This window comes from Chrysochloris asiatica, unplaced genomic scaffold (genome assembly GCF_000296735.1).
Source record: "Chrysochloris asiatica unplaced genomic scaffold, ChrAsi1.0 scaffold00096, whole genome shotgun sequence".
Lineage (NCBI taxonomy): Eukaryota > Metazoa > Chordata > Mammalia > Afrosoricida > Chrysochloridae > Chrysochloris > Chrysochloris asiatica.
Genome location: NW_006408614.1, coordinates 2,711,055 through 2,725,678, shown reverse-complemented (window position 1 = coordinate 2,725,678; position 14,624 = coordinate 2,711,055). Strand labels below are relative to the sequence as shown.

The window sequence follows — 14,624 nt, the reverse complement described above, 5'->3', positions numbered from 1 at the left end:
TCCGACCCATAGCGACCCTGTACAGGGTTTCCGAGGGTGTAAATCTTTACGGGAGTAGAAAGCCTCATCTTTCTCCCGCGGAGCGGCTCCATATTTATAGATCAATACAAATAACTTTTTAACAACAAATATGGTTGGCTTTCCAAACACAGTCTTGCCCAAAGCGCAAGTAGGTTTCAAACAAAATGAGTCTCATCAAGAAACTGAATTTCTTGGTTTTTGCACCAATTCAAAAGAAAACACAACAAGCAAAAACCCAGGCACGGCCCTAACTGGACTACAATGTCTTTCTGTGTCATGTATATAATAAATAACCTAGTTAAAATAAACTGTGGTAAAAGGCATATTTTCATGACAAATTTAATTCAAACTCAAACAGAGGGAAACATGCTCTCATCCCATTTCTTTTGTCTTTTGAAAGTCACATTTTAGTTCAATCAGATGTATGTACTCTTGCTATAGCAGGACAAAAGACAAACATGCTACTTTATACTGCTGATAGGGCTTACTCTTTCTAAGTTGGTGTGGCCTCAATGGTTGGGCCACTTGGCTAGTTTCTGTCAAACAACAATAGTAATATGAGCTAATTTAAGTGCTTCCTCTATGCCAGACACTGTTCTAAACAGTTCGTATGTATTATTGCATTTCATCCTCAAAGCACCCCTGTGAAGCAGGGAGCACATAAGAACAGGGGGAGGGGGATAAGTAATTTGTGCAGGGATACTAAATATAAGACAGAAACACAGTTTGAATACAGGAAGACTGATGCCAGAATTCCCATTTCTCACCTCTAGTTATTGTGCTTTCCCACATGCAAAGGAGAAATTATAACAACCAAAATTGTCATATTCGGCATACAGAGCCAACATTTACAGTATCTTCATTAAATCCACTTAATAACAAGAGCTCCTTTGGGTCGGAACCGACTCGATGGCACTTCACAACAACAACAATAACAAGAGAGCCATAGAATGTTCTCTAGGGACAAAGGAAAATCTAGCATTTCCCCAGTTAAAATTATATTCTATATTAAATGATACAGAACACTTGGGCCTCAACCAATACTTGTATAAATTCTTGATGATTATCAGACTTCTTTTCTAAAGAAGATATTAGACCCAGGCCCATATCCATGAAGATATTCAACCTTGTATGGGAGACAAATAGAAACTTATGGAATGCAATGACAATTCTATCTCTCCTTATATATGATGGTATTTCAAGTCTAAATATAGCCATTTTACACAACAAAATATTTGTGCTACTAATTTCAGTTACTAATATGTAAGACAAGACCTACTAAAGATCTGTTTTGCTTCTACAATAGCATCTGTAATAATTTAGGCATTAGCAGAAATGCTGTTATCCTATTCTTACTGAAATTTAATTCTTCTGAGCTAAATTTGGAATAAGGAAGGATGTAGAAAATGGGATTCGTTTTTCAGGGAATTTTTGAGCCAACAAATCCTATACTATATAATCTAAATGCTTCTACCCTCCTGTCACAGCTTTTATAAAAGGATCAAACTTACAACAGTAACATAACTGAGTTCAAGCACCTGACAACTGATCTCTCCTAGACTTATCTCTTAGATGTCTCCCTTTATATTTCTTCCTCTTTATTGCAATCTGTAGCTTTTTACTTTAAGATTACACTTAAGATTTTGTCCCAAGTTAAAGAATGCCTCAAGTAATTAAGGAAGTAAGATGGATATTATAACAAATAAATTTAATTATAAATCCTTAAAACTTTCAACTCCAATAAAAAGGATACAGAAAGTTTTAGAGTAACTAACGCATCTTACCATATCAACTTTAACATTTATTCAGTCCTTCTGAACATTAAACAGTTTTGACCTTGAACCTATTAAAGTAAAAGTAATACTACCTGAAATGACAATTTCAGAATAAAAGCATCTAAGAAAACTGGCTGTAACTTTCTAATTTTTATGTATTCTTAGGTTTCCTGAAATAATAAGCATTCTGACAAGCCTATTTTTCTTTGTGTAAAAGATTTCTAGTAACTGATTGCAGTTGTCTGATACTCTATGTTAGTTTCATAAAAACTGTACTCACTAGTATAATCAGAAAGATTCATTTCTTTTCATCCTAAACCTTAGTCTCATGATCTTTTTCTTAAAGAACTTTTTGTATAACTTATCTAAGTATTTCTATAGTTAACAGTAAGATGGCACTGAAGAATGAATGAAATTCTCATTTGCATTAATTTACACTCTCACTTTCTGACCCCAAATTGGAATTTACAAAATAAATTCAGTCTGTTGGAAACTATGGCTAATACTACTTCATAGACTCAATTCTATCATCTGTAAAGGGCATTCCCTTTACAGTGGGTCAGATATGTACACAGTCATGTATTTTTTGTATAAGAGTTCTACTGTGGATTCCTCCTGCTCATGTCTACTAGATTTACGACTAGAATTTTCTACCAGATCGCAATTTTAAAAAATATACCCCTTAATTAAAATAGCTAAAAAGGTCAATTTAAACTAGTAACAAGCCACTTAAAAAATTGGTTGCATTCATGCATTTAAACAAAGGATGTCTAAGATACATTACTTGCCTCTTTAATCTTGAACTATGATCAACTCTAGTTGCAGCTCAATTTTCCTACTCACAGTTTTAAATCTAGAACTTCAGTTCAGAATGTAGCACCAATTCAAGTAATTTTCATAATCACACTCTTAAATCCTAGGAAGTTCGTTTCACTCTGCTTGACCTGTAAGTTTGCCTGGAAGCCTTGGTTACAGAACATACTGATGCCTTCAACAGAAAATCTCAACTGAATGCTTCCTTTTAGTGAAGTAGCCAGTATTTTTTCAACAAAATACTGCTCAACCCTTGAAAACAATACATTCAATTCAATCTTTCCCTAATTTGTGCTTTTGAGTCTGGGATGTTGGCAGTAAAGACACCTGGCTGACTTTAAAATGTGCACAAGTGAAGGGTCTCTTGGTGTTCTGCAATATTAAGACATGGTGTATTTTAGTCCTCGTTCCTTCATTTCATTCACTTTATACACATTAAGGTCAGCTCTACATGTGCAAAAAGCAGCAGAAGAAAATTAATTTCTATTTTTTATCAAAAGTTATTGAAAATAATGTCCTACGTGTGATATTTCCTCTATACAAAAATAATCTGCTTTTCAAGTTTTGCACGTGTGTATGTGCTTTGTATAAAGTGGATTCAATTAAGATGTACTAGGGGGAACAGGGAGTCCTGGTGTGGCACTGTAGGTTAATGAGCCAGACTGCAAAGCCATCTGAACTGCAAGGCTGGCAGTACAAACTCACCAGCCGCTCCTCGGAAACTTTATTCAGGGTCTCTATGGGTCAGAACCGACTGGATGGCATTTAACAACAACAACAAGGGGGAACACTGAAATGAACTTTAATTATTTTATTTAGTGGGTGTATATATAACACATAATGTAGTATATACACCCATATATGCATGTAAGTAGATTTACTGGAAAAACGTAGATGATTCAATATCACATCCAAACATAAAATGAAAACAAACAAACGTTTGTAAGTACTTTATGGTGGTAGTGGTGGTTGTGTAGGGTCTCAAAGGTTGTCAGTTTTTACAGAGCAGGAAGTCTCATCGTCTTCCTGTAGAGTGGCTGGCAGATGTGAACTACTGACCTTCTGGTTAGCAGCTCATAATCCACTACACTACCAGGGCTCCTTAAGTACTTTTAAGTTAGTTGAATATGATATCTAATGCTGAGATTTAGAAAAAAACCCTAAAAGTCTGAGTTGCTTATGACATCTCTACTGCTTGGTGAGAATGATAGAATGTGTTTCTTGTTTTTCAAGAAAATGGGAAGCTGTTCTTTTCGTAAACTCGATTCAAGCATGATTTCTATCAAAAATCATAAATCAATTTATTCCACTTACTTCACCAAATGAGAGTCAGCTATTATCATTACTAATTAATAGCAACAGCTATCATATCACTAATTATTACTAAAAGCAAGCCCTGAGTCTCCTATTCTAATATAGTCTTTTACCAAATTATATTGCTTCCCCTGTATAGTAACGTCTTTTATTTTTTACACAATGTTGGGTGCTGCTGAGTCAACTCTAACTCATCGCGGCCCTGCACAGAGTTCCAGGCTGTAAAGCTTTATGGAAGCAGAAATCCTCATGTTTCTCGTGCGGAGAGGCAGGTGGATTCAAACTGACCCTGCCGTTAGTAGCCCGTAACACGTAACCCAATACGCCACCAGGGCGCCCTATTTTACAACAGCAACTTACAAGTACAGTTTTATTTGAATAGCAACCTTAAGTTCTAGTTGCAATACTGTAAAAATATTTCAAAGTTTACAAATGGAATCATCAAAAAAGGTCAAAATACTACTAAAAATTATGCTAAACTGCAATTGGTCTTTAAACAAAAAAAGGCTGTAATGACTATGTATGATGGAAAGCATACTAAAAATGTACCATCTACAGAATATTATATTTAATATCACTGTCCCCATTATTCAAAATCACACATTACTAACATGTGGAAGTTGTCAAAAAATTTCAAGATAAATGAAAATGGTTGAAAAATAAAAGAAAACTGCAGACTGAAGACTGCCATTTTTTCAGGAGGAAATATTTTTTGTTCTCTTTTTCTGTCTTTCAGAGCCGATGTGGCCCCTCCCACTTGTCCTATGTCCAGCTTGGTTATTTCTCGATGTTCTCTTTTCTACTGCATCCATCATGCACCTCTGTGCCATCTCAGTGGATCGTTACATAGCTATCAAAAAGCCAATTCAGGCTAATCAATATAATTCACGAGCCACAGCTTTCATCAAGATCACAGTGGTGTGGTTGATTTCAATAGGTATGTGGGGAATGTCTATACCCAGCCTAGGAGTATGCCAGGTCTAGTGGGCTATGAACGTGGGACCTTAGGTCTAGGTAGTCTCCTGAGGTACCAACAATGCTGTATTATTACATCCATCATACAGCTTCTAAGACGTACTGTCACCAAAAAATGCGGCACCTCAAGACCTCAAAAAATAACAACATCCACACTCTTTACTAGGAGTTATCTTCCTGTTCGGACACTGAGATGTAGGAAAGTTTTCATAACTGTCAACAGATGATTATTAAGGCCTACCTAGCACAAGGAATCCCACAATTACATTAAAGTAACAAGAAATTAAACAAACCTTAAATGACCTCCAAGCAGATACACAGGAAAAGAGTAAAATGAAAAACAAAATAATACATCAAAAAGTTAAAAAAAAACATGGCATGAAAAGATAATAAGAATTTTAAAACTTTTTAAAGCCCCCTCTTATTTTGTAAGCAGGTATTAAAGATCACAAATGTACCTTGGAAGCCAACACATTTTATTAACTGTAGACTTAAAACAGTGAATTTAAGTGTCTGCTTATAAGTCTTTAAAATACACCTTGTAAGAAGTAAGGGAGATGCAAAGAAAACACAATTAAACTGATGTGCAGAAACGATTTCTAAAAAGAAATTACATTGCTTGTAAACTGACTCCCATGCCTATACCTCAAAATAGATGCTACTCATAGGGAACCTTAGCATGAATTCGTGTGTAAATAAATGGTAACTTACACACTTCTAAGTTAGTATCAGAAAAATATATTGAAACAATTACTATAATTATTAGTAGTCTAACAAGCAGATTCAAGTCTTCCTAGTAAAATAGAATCAAAGAGGAAAACCAATCAAGAGAAACACGGAATGATAAAAGGAAGGACATGACAAGACAAAGATTTGACTTTAAAAACACAGGCAAAACAACAAAACAAAACACATGGGCAAAAAAAGTAAGACCTGAGATGAAGTTCTATATCTGTGAAATATCGAAATGACGACGAGACTTCCATTGAGAAGTTTGGTGAAAAAAGCAAGGACTGCTGTTATTTTGGCTTAGGACGAAAGTAGGATCAAGGGCAAAGAGTCTAGGTGAAGAGTCACGAGGGAAGATGATTGACAATTGTCAACTTTGAAGCGGTGGTAGTACTTGTTGAATATTGTCAAGATGGTTCCAACTCACAGCCATTGTGTCACTCCATCTCACTGAAGGTCTTCTGCACTGACCCTCCACTTTACCAAGTATGATATCCTCCTATAGGGATGGGTCCCTTCTAATAGATAATATGTCTAAAGGGTGTGAGACAAAGTCTCACTATCCTTGCATGTAAGAAGCATTCAACTGTATTTCTTTTGATTAGGCTGTTCTTCTGGCAGTCTGTGGTGTATTCAATATTCTTTGCCAATACCATAATTCAGATGGATTAAATTTTTATTTTTATTTTATTCACTGTCCAATATTCTAATGCATAAGAGGCAATTAAAAATACCATGGCTTGAGCCAGGTATACCTTGGTCATGTTTATTTTTGAGTGCCATGTTTATTTTTGAACACTATAAAGTCTTTTGCAGTAGATCTGCCCAATGCAATATGTTGATTTCTTGACTGCTGCTTCCAAAGATGTTGATCATGGATCCAAGTAAAATGAAATCTTTGACATCAATCTTATCTGTTTCTCATGATGTTGCTAATTGGTCCAATTGTGAGGCGTTCTGTTTTATGTTGCGGTGTAATACTCAATACTGAAGGCTGCAATCTTTGATCTTCATCAGTGCTTTAAGTCTTCTGTGCTTTCAGCATGTAAAGCTCTGTCATCTGCATATCACAGGTTTTAATGAGTCTTCCTCCAGTCCTGGTGCTGCATAGTCCAGCTTCTTGTATTACTGATTCAGGATACTAATTGAATAACTGATGAAAGGTTTCTCAAATCCTGCAAAGTACTAAACATAGCTTACTTTCTTCTCCTGTATTTAAGGTTTCCCTGAAATACCTGGAATAGTAAGAGTATAAAAAGTATCCCGTGAAAACTTAAAGGGACTCAGCAGCAAGCTGGACAGGAAGGTAATGAGAGCCTCCAAGGGGATTAGTAGAAACTGAAATCAAGAAGGAGGGGCTAGACATCATGATAAGGGTACAGGAAATTTCCACAGCAGTTAAGTAACAAGGCAACAAAGGGAACTATCAGAGTTCACCATTCTAGGTCTTAGGCAGTTTTAAGTAGATTTATAGATTGTTTGAAACCTGGTGTGGCACTGTAGGATAAGTACTGGACTAATAACCAAAAGGTTAGCAGTTCAAACCCATTAGCCGCCCTAGGAAACCCTATACAAGGTTGCTGTGAGTTGAAACTAACTTAACAGCACACAACAAACAAATAGATAGCTTAAGGAGTCCTGGTACTGCACTGCAGGATAAGCGCTAGACTGCTAATCACAAGGCTAGTAGCTCAAACCTAACAGCACTCCTCAAAAACCCCTGTGCAGGGTTGCTGTGGGTTGGAAACAACTTGAGAGCACTTAACAACAAGGAGACCTGGTGGCAAGGTGGACTAAGTGTTGCTCAATTAACTGAAAGGTTGGTGATTTGAACCCACCAGCTGTTCTGAGGGAGAAACAAGAGGCAATCTGCTTGCAAAAAGATTTACAGCCTTGGAAACTCTGTGGACCAGTTCTACTCTGCCTTACAGAGTTAGTATGAGTTGGAATTGCTTCTATAGCAGGGAGCTGGTTATACGGCTTCAGACCACTTGTCTGTCAGTTTGTTGTACTGGGGTGCCTTGTGTGTAACTGTGATGCTGGAAGCTACCTGACCAGTATTTTAAATACCAACAAGGTCACCTGTGGTAGGGCTGCGGCAGAGCTTCCCGAGTATAACAGACTAGGAAGTAAGACCTGGCAATCTACTTCTAAAACAGATTTCCTAGAGAAAACCTTATGAATAGTAGCAGAAGTATAGCGGAACTGAGACAGTGCTGAAAGATGAGCCCCTCAGGTTAGAAAGCACTCAAAGGCAGACTAGTCCTCAAAGTAGACTAGAACTCAATAACATGGATAGAGTAAAGCTTTCGGGACTTCCATTTACAACTCAAAATGAAAAGAAATACGACGTTTGAACATACATTAATAATCAGAACATGGAATACACAAAGTATGAATGCAGGACAATTAGAAGTCATTAAAAATGAAATGTAATGCAAAAAGATTGCTATCCTAGGCGTTCCTAGTGAGCTGAAATTAATTGATACTTGTTGTTAAGTGCTGTTGAGTCAGTTCCGACTCATAACAACCCTGTATAGGGTTTCTGAGGAGCAGCTGGTGAGTTTGAACCATTGACCTTGCAGTTCAAATCGACCTTGTGGTCTGGTCTCATTTTGAATCAGACAATCATATAATTTTACTATGCTGGGTATGACAAATTGAAAAATGGCACTGCATTCACTGTCAAAAAGAACATTTCAAGATCTATCCTGAAGTATAACACTGTCAGTGATAGAATAATATTCATATGCCTATAAGAAAGACCAGTTAATATGACTATTACTCAAATTTATGCATGTCAAAGATGAAGCAAATGAAGATTTTCACTAATTTCTGCAGACTGAAATTGATTAAACATGCAACCAGAATGCACTGCATTACTAGTAATCGGAATGGGAAAGGTGAAAACAAAGAAGGATCGGTAACTGGAAAATATAGCCTTGGTGATGGAAACAACGCTAGAGACCGCTTGGTAGAGTTTTTTTTAAGACCAATGACTAGCTCATTGCAAACACCTTTTTTCAATAACATATTGGTAGTGTAATGAGTGGATTATGAGCTGAGCTGCTATCCAAATGATCAGCAGTTTGAATCTACCAGATGCTCCACGAGAGAAAGGAGAGACTTTCTGCTCCTGTAAAGATTTAAGGCCTCGCAAACACTATACAGGGTTGCTATGAGTTGAACTGAATCCACGGCACATAACAACAACAACAACTTAAGTGGGTTAATGTGCTGGACTGCAAAGTTGACTTGATCCACAAAGTTGTCAGTTTTAGCTCACCAGCTGGTCCTCGGAAACCCTACACAGGGTCACTATGGGTTGGAACCGACTTGACAACACTTAACAACACCAACATACATGTGGAGCTTGACAGAATCAAATTGACTAGATCTGTGTGATGAAACAATGAAACACTCAATTTCATCAGTCAAAAGAAGGCCAGGGGGCTGACTGTGGGACAAACAGATCAGTTGAAAGTGAAGAAAATTAAAACATGTCCATAAGAGCCAAAATATGATCTTGAGTATATCCCTCTTCAATTTAGAGACCAATTCAAGAATAGATCTGATCTACTGAACACTACTGACTGAAGACCAGAAAGGTTAAAGGATGGCATTAAGAGCATCATACAGGAAGAAAGCAAAAGGCCATTAAAACAACAGGAAGGAAAAGACTAAAGAGGATGTCATATGAGACCCTGAAACTTGCTCTTGTATGTAGAGTAGCTAAAGTGAATGGAAGAAATGATGAAGTAGAAGAGCTGAACCGAAGATTTCAAAGGGGAGCTTGAGAAGACAAAGGAAAGCATTATAATGAAAGGTGCAAAGACCTGGAATTAGAAAACCAAAAGGGAAGAACACGCGCAACATTTCTCAAGCTGAAAGAAAGGAGAAAAGATTCAAGCCACGACTCGCAATATTGAAGTATTCTATGGGCAAAATGTGGTGCTGTGGGTTAATGTGCCAGACTGCAAAGCCGTTTGAACTGCAAGGTCAGCAGTTCAAGCTCGCCAATCACTCCTATACAGGGTTGCTATGGGTTGGAACCGACTCGATGGCACTTAACAACAACAACAAGGGCAAAATGGAGTTGTGAAGTAGCACTATGGGTTAATGTGCTGGACTGCAAAGTCAGTTTGAACCGAAAGGTTGGCAATTCAAGCTTACCATTCGCTCCTTGGAAACCCTATAAAGGGTCGCTATGGGTCAGAATTGACTCAATGGCACTTAACAACAACAACAACAATGGGCAAAAATACTTATTGACACATGAAGCTTCAAAAAGATGAAAGGACCACACAGAATCACTGTGTCAAAAAGAATTGGACTATATGAAGAACGTGGCTTCAAGATCAGAGGAAGAATCATTAAAAACCTGCAATATGCAGATGACACAACCTTGCTCAAAAACAAAGAGGACTTGAAGCATTTACCGATGAAGATAAAAATCTATAGCCTTCATCCAATATGGATTACACCTCAACATAAAGAAAACAAAAATCCTCACAATTGGACCAATAAGCAACATCGTGATAAATGGAGAAAAGACTGAAGTTGTTCAGAATTCATTTTACTTGACTCTACAATCAATGTCCATGGAAGCAGCAGTCAGGAAATCAAATGACATATTGCAATGGGCAAATCTTCTGCAAAAGACTTCTTTAAAGCGTTCAAAATAATAAGGTACTGAAACCATAGAAGAAGATGGAAACTGTCTTAGAGGTTGGTAGAGGACTTTAATGGGGAATAAACAGTGGTTCTGTGACCTGGAGGTCACCGTGTAGACCACAGAAGTGCTGCACATTGTTTGGCCTATGTTTATCTCGGTAACAAATGGGCATGGCGATTTTCTAATAAAAGTGAATTTATATAAAGCAGAAAGTGGGCTTATTTGGCAAGCTAAGTTTGCTGATCTCTGGTACAGAGCAACAAACACACAAAACCCTTTTTCTGGTGTTGCAGAAAAAAAGAGTGACCTTCATTAGATAGGATTTGAGGGAAACAGTCTTGTCAAGCAAGGGTCTCTTAGCTTCCAATAAAGGATACACAAATGAGAGGGTGCTTTTGGATTCATAAAACATGGCAAGAATTCTACAGGTATCTAAGGCTCTCTTAATTCAGACTTATTTTTAAATAGTTACTGCTTCAAAAGGAAATCTTTTAGGCTTAACTGTGTCATTTCTTTGTTAATAAGCTACTTCACATTAAGTAAAAGCATATTTCAATACCTAGTTAATGATAAAGAATCAGAAAATCAGCGTGAAACACAGTTTTTTTCTTATGCAAGTGGAACTCTTAAGTTTTGAAAATAAATGTCACAGTTCACATGACCTCAACACTTTAAATAGTATTATTTATTTATTTTTAAATGAACTCCCCCCTCCCCTAGTTTTAGTCTAAAAAGATAAGGGGAAATTCATAAATATCAAAAATAATGTCAATAGATTTCTATTAGGAATGAATATCATTCATTAACAAACATTGATGTCTTTATATTAAGATATATTATGATAAAAGCAGTTTCTTTTATTTAGTTTTCCTTCACCCAGGAAAAAATGCAGACTAAATGAAGATCTTTCCTACTATAATCATGGACATACTATAGCTTTGGGAGAGCTTTAATTATCTCTAATCCATACTGATGTTTAAAAAGAGATTTGCTTACTTAGGTGCTATTTGTGTCTTCCACTGTGAATGTTCTGACAGGTAGTGTACGGTGGGAACCAGAAACGATAATGCATTAACCAGTATAAAGTCATTAGGAAATAATCTACAAGGACCTACTCTAAGAATCATGTCACAAAATTAACTCAATTGTTTTGTTTCCTCTTCCCTAGGTATTGCTATTCCAATCCCTATTAAAGGCATTGAGGCCAACGTGAATAACCTAAATATCACCTGTGCATTGACAAAGGACCGTTTTGGAAACTTCATGCTCTTTGGCTCACTGGCTGCCTTCTTTATGCCTCTTTCCATTATGATTGTCACCTACTTTCTTACCATCCGTGCTTTACAAAAGAAAGCTTACTTGGTCAACAACAAGCCACCGCAACGCCTAACATGGTTATCTGTGTCCACAGTTCTCCAGAAGGAGGAAATACCATGTTCATCACCTGAAAAGGTGGCAATGCTGGAGGGTTCTCGCAAGGACAAAACTCTGTCCAACTCAAGTGATGACATACTTATACGAAGGATGTCCACAGCTGGAAAGAAGTCAGTGCAGACCATTTCCAATGAACAGAGAGCCTCAAAGGTTTTAGGGATTGTTTTTTTCCTCTTTTTGCTTATGTGGAGCCCCTTTTTTATTACAAACATAACTTTAGTTTTATGTGAGTCTTGCAACCAGTCTACTCTCAATAAGCTCTTGGAGATATTTGTGTGGATAGGCTACATTTCCTCAGGGGTCAATCCTTTGGTCTACACCCTTTTCAACAAGACATTCCGAGATGCATTTGGAAGATACATCACCTGCCATTATCAGGCCACAAAGTCAGGAAAACCTCACAGAAAATGCTCCAGCAAGATCTATGGCCAGAATCCAAGGACAGAGAACTCGAGAGTTTTCATGAAACATGGAATGAGAAACGGGATTAATCCTGTCATGTACCAGAGTCCAATGCGACTCCGAAGTTCAACCATCCAATCTTCATCAGTCATTCTACTAGATACACTTCTTCTCACAGATAATGAAGGTGACAAAACAGAAGAGCAAGTCAGTTATGTATAAAACCGGGCCTGTTCTCATCTAAGTAATGGTAGGATGGTCCTGGTATGGCGCTGTGGGTTAATGTGCTGGACTGCACAGTCAGTCTGATTCGTAAGATCGGCAGTTCAAGCTCACTAATTGTTCCTCGGAAATCCAACACAGGGTTGCTATGGGTCGGAACTGACTCAATGACACTTGACAACAACAATATAATGGTCAGCAAGAAGATGAACTGTATGTAAACACATCAAGAATTATTTATGAGAAGAACTTTACATCATACATCAAATAATCTCTTAAAAACTAAGAGTCATACATTAAGATTATCCAATTTTCCTTATTTGAACAAACTTATTACATGAAAAAATCATTTTATATAGCTGCAAATGAAAAATTTGCATCTGGTTAAAACTTAATAAGGTTATTAAATATATCAATAAATGTCAGCTTTAAAAAAGAGTCACCATAAGAATTTATTACTTTCCTAACTGAATGCAAAGTTTTAGTAAGAATGAAATGAAACAAAAATATTCAGCAGCCTTCTCTTCAAGGCCAAAAAGTTGTAAGATATAGTACAGAATAGTGACATGAAAACAGAACTAAAAACAAACACATAAAACAATGCTCACATCTAGAGATTAAGACTGCATTTACAATTTGGCCTAGTTAAATGCAGACATGATGCTCTTTTGATAAGGAAGTTGTCTTAATAGAAGGGGAGGGGAAGACAGTCATAGATTGGGTATCACACAAACGAACAGAATATTAGCACAGGAGCTGGTGGTTAAATGGCTGAAAGATGAAACTTTCTACTCCCGGAAAGATTTATAGTCTCGAAAACCCTATGCAGGGTCGCTATGAGTCAGAACCGACTCCACGGCATATAACCACCACCACCATCACTATGCAATACTGGAGTAATTAAAGGAGGAAGAGGAAAATAAAGCAGAGAAAGAGGAAGAGGAGAGCAGATGAACATGTGCAACTAGAGAATTGGGACCTCAATCCTGAAGCCTAAACCAGTAATCTCATAAATCAAGATTGAGCCTACCTGTTTTTGTAGCTACCTGGCTCTTATGTACTCCTGCCTATCTACACCTGTTAGAAGATACTTGGCTAAAGACTGGGTTGAGATGCAGGCACAGAGTTTTTCTATTCACTCATGTATTATACACTAGTAGTATGCCAAATTTTGTTCTAAATTAATTTTGTTTTTAATATTGAAGAAAGGCAAAATAGTAGAGAGAAAAGTAAAGTAGACTTTGAAGTCAGCTGCATTAGGGAAAGAATCCAACCTGCACTACTTACTTCTGTAAAAGCTTCAGTTTCCTCATCTACATTTCTTATGAATTTTAAGAAGATGAATGTTATGTTGTTGTTAAGTGCCATCGAGTCGGTTCCGACCCATAGCGACCCTGTACAGGGTTTCCGAGGGTGTAAATCTTTACGGGAGTAGAAAGCCTCATCTTTCTCCCGCAGAGCGGCTGGTAGTTTCGAACCGCTGACCTTAAGGTTCGCAGCCCGATTCGTAACCACTACGCTACCAGAGCTCCTTAAGAAGATGAATAGTACATGATAAATGGTAGTGACTTTTATCTAATTTGATACTTTATTTTTATGCTACTTCTAAAAATGGCAAACAAATTTAGACTGGAGAGGGTTGGAAGTGAAGAAAGCCCATACATCAGATTTTCCTTTTCTGGGTGACCCACACTGATGACTCAACTATCCCATTCTAAGAAATACGTTGGTGATGGCGAACCTCAGCATCAGAGAGCCAGGCATAGATTCTCTCAGTAGAGAAACCTTTCCCAGAACATGGTTCTAGTACACAGACCCTGAGCTCTATATCATCTGCCTAGAACAGTATAAGGGAGTTTCAAAACTTCAAAGGAAAATGGAATGAAAAGACAACGAATTTTTTTTAATGAACTTTTTTGAAGCCCTCTCAGATATCTTAGAAATTTAATTCCTAAGTCATCAGAACATCAGGCACCTTTCCACACTAGTTTCTAGTATGATAGGTTTGGCATATGTTAAGATGTATATTCTTCCTGCCAAGACACATTTGAAGTCCTAAGCTTTCATATACTACTCTGAGAACTTTTCCATTTTATTCATTTGATGGCACATATGTTTGAGAAAACCTAAATACTGGTACTCTTAAAGCTCTCTCCAGAAGTAATCTACATCAGAACTATCTTCCCATATGCTCTGTATTGCCTACACATATGGTTAAACAGTATATACATACAAACGACTTAGCTTTCATTTTTTGGGGGGAA

At 37.2% G+C, this 14,624-nt stretch overlaps 2 protein-coding genes across 2 annotated transcripts in view; one reads left to right on the top strand and one right to left on the bottom strand.

The window, feature by feature from the left end:
• The window catches only part of HTR2B (5-hydroxytryptamine (serotonin) receptor 2B, G protein-coupled), a 17,763-nt gene extending 5,403 nt beyond the window's left edge, over positions 1-12,360 (top strand). The window contains exons 2-3 of the mRNA XM_006866737.1: positions 4,660-4,860; positions 11,471-12,360. Of these exons, the coding sequence (XP_006866799.1) occupies positions 4,660-4,860; positions 11,471-12,360 (1,091 nt within the window). The remainder of the gene's footprint in view (positions 1-4,659; positions 4,861-11,470) is intronic.
• Positions 1-14,624, bottom strand: part of PSMD1 (proteasome (prosome, macropain) 26S subunit, non-ATPase, 1) — a 119,959-nt gene that overhangs the window by 52,890 nt on the left and 52,445 nt on the right. The window lies entirely within an intron of this gene.